Source organism: Cantharellus anzutake (assembly GCF_015039405.1).
Source record: "Cantharellus anzutake strain C23 chromosome Unknown EI90scaffold_43, whole genome shotgun sequence".
NCBI classification, from domain to species: Eukaryota; Fungi; Basidiomycota; class Agaricomycetes; order Cantharellales; family Hydnaceae; genus Cantharellus; species Cantharellus anzutake.
In genome coordinates this window covers 191,695-199,690 of record NW_024066993.1, presented here as the reverse complement: position 1 = coordinate 199,690, position 7,996 = coordinate 191,695, and the positions used below count along the sequence as shown (strand labels likewise).

Sequence of the window (7,996 nt, the reverse complement as noted above, 5' to 3'; positions counted from 1 at the left end):
GAGAAAGAAGGAAAGAAGGGAAGAAAGACAGGAGGATGAGAGAGAGAGGAGGGGGAGAGGATGTTGGAGAATATAATATATAGAGTTTAACACCCTATACTGGCATGGCTCAAGGGCAAGTAGTGTATGGATGCATGCTAGAGGTCCTGGGTTCAATACCAGGCTTGTCCATGATTTTATGTCCTTGCCACATGACCTGGATTTGAAGCTATTTGAATTGGAGCTCCGGATAAGTCCAGTAGTTGCACCGGATACAATTTCAACAGAGGAAAGGGGCGGTGCGGCACAGTGCAGGGCAGCGTGCCCTGACAGTGTGCTGAGTCCAGTTGTTTGCTGAGAGCCAAGGACAGTGAGTGGTGTTATGACTACTAGAATCTTTCCACCATTATTCAGCGTTGATGGCACCCAGTATATCAAAGTTTTGCCAGAGCCAGTCCCAGATGTCAAGAGCAAATCCCTCGGATGGATCTGGGCAATGACTGCTCCCAATTGGAAACCACAAAGAATCTTCCCAAAGACATCAGCGACATTTCTCCTTATTGTATCTTCCGTTGGCTCAGCATATGGGATAGGGATGGAGTCAGCGTTCATGAGTTTACATCGAAGTAGGTGTAAATAATAATTCCAGCTACTCCATAGCGGGTCCCGTAAATTTAGGCCCCACGCTGTGCACAGGGTCCTCTTTTCCCATTATGACAATGACAATATAATTCACTTCCTTATAACTCCGTTAGCTAACACCCAGTCGTCTCCGTACAACTTCTGCATGGAAAACACAATTGTGAAGAATGTACTGAAGACAGAAGGCATAAACCCAAAACCAAACATCGAAAGGTGGGCCCTTGCCGCGACAGGCGGCATCCACCAGTTATACATTGTACCGACGTCGGTATAGTCACATGTAGCGCTTACATCATTCCGGATGCAATGTTTTCCACCAGTTGTTCCGTTGGAACGACTGGGTCCGAGTCTGACACCGCTCCAGTCTTCAAGTCCACAAGCACCAATAAACCCTTCAATTAGAGTTAGAGAGCCCTAGTAGCACGGAGCATTCCAGCTGCGTGATCTTCTCATAGCGAGGATGACTTCCTATCACCCGAGATAAAATGATGGAACCAAACAGTGAGACAATTACATAAAATCCTATGAACACCAGTTTCCAAAAGCTTGTTTACATCAGCGAGCTCGGGATAATTTGAGCCGAGCTCATGCACTTCTTTCCCTGCGTTTGGAAAGTGGTCAATAATAAAACGTTAAACCATTCGGAGTGTTCACCCTCACATTTTCGGTCCATGTAAGATACGCTTGAAGCTCTGTTCCACCAAATTTGATGCCGATATTATATTTCACCTCCCAATATTTTCCCTTGACTCCCTGACGCTCTTTAAGGGCTCCAGATAACCGGCTTAGATCTGCCGAGATGGTACAAACTCTCTCCATTCCCGGTGCGGGATTTCCTGAGAAGAATAACAGAAATTTGGTCAATGATGAGTATGGAATATCATCTGGGGTTTACCGTCAGCATCCTTTACGTAGTAAGGCTCTTCTTGCCCATTTAGTAGGGTGTAAGCAAATACCGCCACTGTGAAATGAGTAAGATTTGGAGAAATAACTTCGTATGTACGGTAGTAAGGCCTCTCAACACCGTCATTTGACTGGTAGACGTCCCCCTAAAATGAATTAGTGGTACATATGCTATATTCATTGTGATTTTCGGACTCACACGCCTGACAAGGGGTTGCCACACAGAGTGTGTCCACTCCTTCCCATCATTTGAATAGTGGGGTGTTCGCTTACTGTGCTGCGGGTCCTCTGGATTGTACAGTACACTTTTGGATATCCCGTAGTCGAAGCGGCAAGCCCGGGCAGTGACTAGAGATACGGCATGGAAAATAACCACACCATCCGATACTGCTTTAGATCTGCGAGCAGGGGTGATTACTGTGATGAGTTGCATATATTGGATAGATCCAAACCCACGTTGAGTCATTTGCAGTGACTACTTGGCAGTCTCTGCTCCCGAACGTTTTCTTAAGTGTTTCCCTTAGAAACCTGTTTTCTCCAAAGCCTCCGACAACCAAAATATGCTTGCAGTTAACACCAGACATTTGCTCCTTTAAAGAGTCAACAATCTGGTTCACGACCGGTTGGAAGAAAGTCCCGGTGGTCGTCCTTCGGACCATTTGTCAGCTATAGTAGTGTATGCAAAGGTGAAATGAATCACCCGTCCAGCGTCATCCGCCCACGCTTCACACCAACAGCTGGATTATTGTATCGACTTGTCCCAAGGTTCAGGCTCCCTTTACTTGTTATGTCATTGAAGGCTTTTTTGACGGTCATTTCAAAAGCATCCACGGCATTTCTGACCAAGTCTCTAGTTTCATCCGGTAGAATATTTGCCTCGGGGTTTGAAAATACGCGGTGGAAGTATTCTTCTGCAGCAATGTTTACAAATACACCACCTGCCAGAATACAAGCCGAGGGTTTCACTTCGTGGAGCTGAAGCCGGGGATGAACTTGGGAGACTGAGTAGGTGGTTGTATCGACTGTTGATCCACCTATCACAAAGTTCAACTTGACAAAATCATTCAATGGAACGATTCTGGCACCCACCAGCATCACAGACGATGAACTTCACGTTTTCCTAATATAGATGACATGGCAGGTTCCAGCTATGACAATCATGCCAAAAGAGCATTCACCTTGAGTTGTGGTGCTATGTTGGCGTAAAACATGCAGTAATGGACAGAAGCTTCTCCTTCAGTGACAAAGAAGATTCGGGTACGCGGCTGGGACTGGGGGACGATATTAGCTGCCACTGCAGCTTCGCGCATAAATTCTTGTTCCCTCAAGCCCCATCCATTCGGGTGGGCAATGACAACATCAGCAGAGGGGAAAAGCATCTCCCACACGCGAGCTCCATCGAGGACACAGTCTTCGAACGCATCTTGAGTGTGCTTAATGAGATATCCAAAGAAGTCTCTATATATGGTTGAGAGGGGAACGCCTTCAGGCAGCGCTGTCCCAAAGATGGTCAACTCGACAACTACAGGCGACAAAGTTAACGAGTAGTACACACGATCGAGGGTCAAATTATGCATCTCCTTCATCGCTTTGGGGTGTAGATGGAGTTTGAAATGCCTTGCAAGACTCCAACCGCTGTCCTCTGCTTCATCTTGTGTCTCGGCGCTTAACGCCTCGGCGCCAAACGCGGTGGCCTGATCGCAGAGGAAAGGGCAGCAGAGCAATCAGGACCACATAGATACCATTCATGCAGTGGAAAAGCCCACTTACTTTCTTATTCTTGTCATACCATATCTGAGTCGGGATCTTACTGTCACCTGAGTGGGCTTCCTGCCCGGGCCATGCATTCACTCTCATGACTGCCTGGGGACCTCTCCACACCTACAAGGTGAGGAATGCGCCATGAATACGAAGATGAAAACATACTCTGGAAAGAGGTATGCAAATGACACTCCAGAGAACGTCGTGCCAATATCGAGTCCCAGTATTATTTTTGGCTTGCGCATCCACGGATCCGCAGAAAAAGACTTCATGTTGATTACTTGAATGTTTCCAAAGGGCTAGGGTGATAATCAACGAAGAGATGCAGAGAGCTCAACTCGGCTTGCATGCATCGCTTTACATCAGAGAGGACCGCACAGTTACTGAATTAGTAATGCAGTCTTGACATTCATTACTCGGAGATCCTATCATTGCGTGCACTTATTCAAATCAGGTGTAAGTGTTGCCAGGTTTAAACGTGGCAGTGTGGCTGACCCGCCATACTCACTGCGTTTTGGGGCAAAATATCCAAAGTGATATCCGAGCTCGGATATGAGACTTTGGCAGTATCCATGTTAAATCCGAGTTGGGTCGCTTAGCCCAAAATTCCTACAGGAATATCCATGGTCAGATACTTCCCGGATTTCACGTGCTGGCGAAATCCGCAAAATATTCGACATGCCTGAGCAAAATCCTGGACATATCCAGTGCTGCATTTTGAAAATGCATATTATTTCTGGGTCAACAACACATGCACTTACGCACCAGACTCGGACCCAGTCGTTCCAGGGGAACGACTGGTGGAAAACATTGCATCCGGGATGATGTAAGCGCTACATGTGACTATACCGACGTCGGTTCAATGTATATCACTATTTACACCTACTTCGATGTAAACTCGCGAACGGCATGGCCACCGACTCCATCCCTATCCTATCCGCACCCATATGCTGAGCCAACGGAAGATACAATAAGGAGAAATGTCGCTGACGTCTTTGGGAAGACTCTAATTGAGAGCAGTCGTTGCCCAGATCCATCGGAGGGATTTGCTCTTGACAGCTCTGGCAAAACTTGATATACTGCCATTGCTGTATAATGGCGGAAGGATTCTAGTAGTCATAACACCACTTACTGTCCTTGGCTCTCAGCAAGCAACTGGACTCAGTGCACTTGGTGTAAGATAAGACTGTAATCCTTACTGCCGCTTCTCACTATGGGATTGGCTTGTCAGGGCCCGGCCTCTGTCCGGGGGCGGCCCTACCTCAGAACTGGACACTTGCGGTGTCCCAGGCAGCCAAGTGCTGGATCCTACCCCAAGCTCCTCAAACTCACTAAGCGGGGATTGAGTTGTCATGTATTATGGAAGGTAGCTACAACTTGCCTAAGCGGGGATTGAGTTGAGAAGAAGGGTAAGTTTCCCTATTCCCTGCTTGGCTACTATAAAAGGGAAATGTACTATACAGTTTGTAACGTGACTAAGGGTAGGAGCCGAGCATGTTCCCACGATGTGGAAAAGGTGTCACATGGGTTAAGGCGAGTTGCTCACCTTGACCCACGTGATTTTTCCTGCGGGTTCGCGTGCGGGCTGTAGTTGCGAAATGTCATGACTGACAAATCCCAGGGCTCCGTCAGTGGCGAATCAATGCCGACAGGCGATTCCGCCGACCCGAACCCATCCTTACCAGCCCCAACCCGATGTCTGTTCTATTGACCATGCACCGCTTCCGCACCCTCTGCAACCTCTGTCCATTTCTGGTTGTCCTTGACACCTCTGGTCAGGTCAACACTCCCCTCCGTATCTTGCTGGCCATCATGCTGTCCTTTTGTGACAGCACTGACAGACCACCCTCTGTTGCGGACTCATCAGCACCATGCTGATTCCCGCATCCCTTTGTGGACTTGTGTCGGCATCACACTGACCCCGCATCCTGATTTGCGGACTTGTATTGGTGCCGCGCGCTGACCTCCGCTTTTCCTCTGGCCATTTGTCACTTGGCAGCTTATCATTCATTCCTTGCCGAGTGCCATTTATTGTTTGCTTCCCTGCCAATATCGGCATTTGATCCCCTCTTTATTGGCACTAGGTTATTGATCTCATTCAGTTATTCATCAATAACCCTTGCCACTTATTGTTTATTGATCTGTTCCTCGTTTCCAGTTCCCGGGCTCTTGTCCTTATTTAGTTTGACAATCCCCGCTTATCTCTGCGCCGGACCGCGCCGGACTGACCGGCCTTTCTATATTCCCTCTTGCCTATTTATATACCTTGTAAATACTTTTGGGGACCTCAGTCTGAAATCAACTAGAGTACCCCCCTGTCTGGTCTGAGTCCCTCCTTCTGCAAAGGGGGCTTCCCCCCCTCTGAGTCCGTGCTCGCGGAGTCCACGCTCCTCCTATAGGTCCGCTCTGCCCGCAAGTCTTGTTTGAAGTCCGCTGTGAGTGTCAATCCGTAAATATGGGATCTCCCCCAAACGTCAAGCTCAGGGCACAGTGCTCCACCTGAGTCGCTGAGGCCGCGATCCCACTCTGCTAACCTTGAACAGCGCTTCCGGACGTGCCGCATATTTCCGCCTGCATATCTGCGCACGCGCGCTCCAACAGACCTCTGCCACAATCTCCGACCCCGACAATAATCCAGTCTCTGACAAGTAATCCCGACTCTGACACGAAAGGTGTGTGGAGATGGGAGGATGAGGGAAGTGGGGGGAGGTCAGGGAAGGTGGTTCTGGGGTTGTATGGTCAGGTGTGGTTGCCCTGACACAGCTCCTTTGAGACGAAGGTGGGAGGCCACTAGAATCTAACCAGCAATCATCGTCGTCATTATTTTCGTTTTCCAAATTGTCAATGTCCTCCCATTTATCCATTTCAACAATTTCCCCAGGGGTAAATGTCGCTGAAAGGAGACAGCCAATAAAATGCCACAAAGTAGGAGCTTTATGGGAGAATTTCTTCACTGTCCACTGAACAGACGGAAATTTAACTTCCTTGTGTGTCATTGATGAAGCTGAGAAATGGAAGCCAGAGGCTATGTCTGTTAGGCAATCGAGCTCATTCATGAGTTGTTGGTGAGTGTAAAGGAGCACTGAAGCAAGAAACAGGGTAGGATCCAGCGAGTAGAGCATTTAGAGACACTTTTGGAGGCTTTCCCTTTCAATAATGAGACCAACAAGCGTAGGGAGAGACCCCTTGATTTTATGGAGATTTGTGGGGTTGTGACACAGATCATCGCTAAGGCAAGCGTCGAGAAATTCATACAATATCAGACCATTTGCTTCAAAGGAGTTAAGCACAGCCTCTACATGCACTCTCTTCGGCACTTGAAAGGGTAAAGGAAGTGGGGACTGGTGGACGTTCATCATATCGGACAGTGAGATCAGTTGCGCAATAATATTCTTGTTGAGTGTTGTTTGTTCGATTCAATATGCACAAATAACAGTATACGGCTGTCGTGGGAAAATGTTTTCCACCAGCTGTTCTGACAAGATAAACAAGCATAAACAGAACGGCTGGGTACGCACTGAGCATTGAGATGCTTTTATTTATTTACTCATGTTTGTTAAGTGTCACAGGATGAACTTGTTCGACAAGTGCTTGCTCCCATTCCCAAGCACTAGCTAGTACATGCCGCTAGCAATACTCTCGGCTGAACTGTCAATTGGGCTCTGATGCAATGGCGAATGTTTAGTACTTGCTCTGTCTCTTGGATCGATATTTTCACAAGTTTGTACACACCAACCTGATGCCCCTGCTTGAGTTCTTCAGGCTAGTGGACTTTGGCATCACCATTGTAGGCAGCATCTCTCTCCTATAGCTCCCTGATGACTTTAAGATCCTCTGGGCGGGTCTTTTCATCAGGGATTGTCAGTCCGGAGTCGGAGATGTGGCCAGCTCTGAGATATCAAAGTCCCTCCACTTTACATGTAACAAGGTCATGCAAACAATGCTAGCCGCAAGGTTCAATGACTGTTGGAAAGGACATGAACTACGAATGAGGTGGGCTAGTTTCATTCCCCTCCGAGCCTTCGCTTCGCCTTTGCCTAATTATTTGTGACCAATTTTCTTTGGCTGCCTTGCATATAGGTGTTTGGTGACGGGATACTTGGAGTGGATGGTGCCGAGGCAAAGGCCCACAGGGCCTTGACATGCCCCTTCTTTGGTTTGTCCCCCTCACCTCAATATACTGTTGATACTCACATTCCACCTTCCTTTTTTCTCTATATGAAACATAGCCCGTGAGCATGTCCAGGATTTCAATATCTTTGAACGGTAAAAGGTCTCCTTGCCCGATTCAACAGCTCCCAAGTCATAGACATCCAGGACATATCCAGGACATTCTTTCCCAATTTACTATGGATGCAGCAGGCGAATTTATCTTCGGCAGCACAACTTTCAACACACTTGACCTTCCCCTTGTGTGCCATTCCAAGTCTCTAGCTGGCTGTGAGCTTTAGAAAAGCTGACGATGTTGTATTTGGATGTATTTACTACAGAAATTTATTAATACATTGATATATATTTGTGGTCAGCGATATCCTGGGTTTATCCAAGAGTGTTTGTGAGCGATATCCCTTCTTGGGCTGTCTCGTATCCATGTTATATCCGAGCAATATGATGGGGGGTAACTGGTTATATTCGATGTGGAATACTTCAATATCCAGTGTCGGATACTTCCAGGATTCTGTGGGGATTCTGGTAATATCTGACCTTGGAT

The 7,996-nt window shown here is 47.5% G+C and overlaps 3 protein-coding genes across 3 annotated transcripts; 1 reads left to right on the top strand and 2 right to left on the bottom strand.

Moving 5' to 3' along the window:
* Positions 1 to 306: 306 nt before the first annotated feature.
* On the bottom strand, positions 307 to 618 carry EI90DRAFT_2998843 (uncharacterized protein; the record flags this gene model as incomplete). Its single annotated transcript, XM_039056273.1, has 1 exon — positions 307 to 618. A coding segment is annotated over exon 1 (285 nt), but the record flags the coding sequence as incomplete, so codon positions are not given.
* A 621-nt stretch (positions 619 to 1,239) lies between these two features.
* Positions 1,240 to 3,557, bottom strand: EI90DRAFT_2929136 (uncharacterized protein; the record flags this gene model as incomplete). Its single annotated transcript, XM_039054980.1, has 9 exons — positions 1,240 to 1,457; positions 1,517 to 1,670; positions 1,724 to 1,922; positions 1,981 to 2,172; positions 2,225 to 2,574; positions 2,703 to 3,019; positions 3,080 to 3,218; positions 3,295 to 3,397; positions 3,451 to 3,557. 9 exons carry the CDS (start codon positions 3,555 to 3,557, stop codon positions 1,240 to 1,242), a joined length of 1,779 nt encoding a protein of 592 aa, XP_038913239.1.
* Positions 3,558 to 7,455: 3,898 nt separating this feature from the next.
* EI90DRAFT_3068700 (uncharacterized protein) lies at positions 7,456 to 7,749 on the top strand (the record flags this gene model as incomplete). Its single annotated transcript, XM_039061111.1, has 1 exon — positions 7,456 to 7,749. A coding segment is annotated over one exon (219 nt), but the record flags the coding sequence as incomplete, so codon positions are not given.
* Between the last annotated feature and the right edge of the window lie 247 nt (positions 7,750 to 7,996).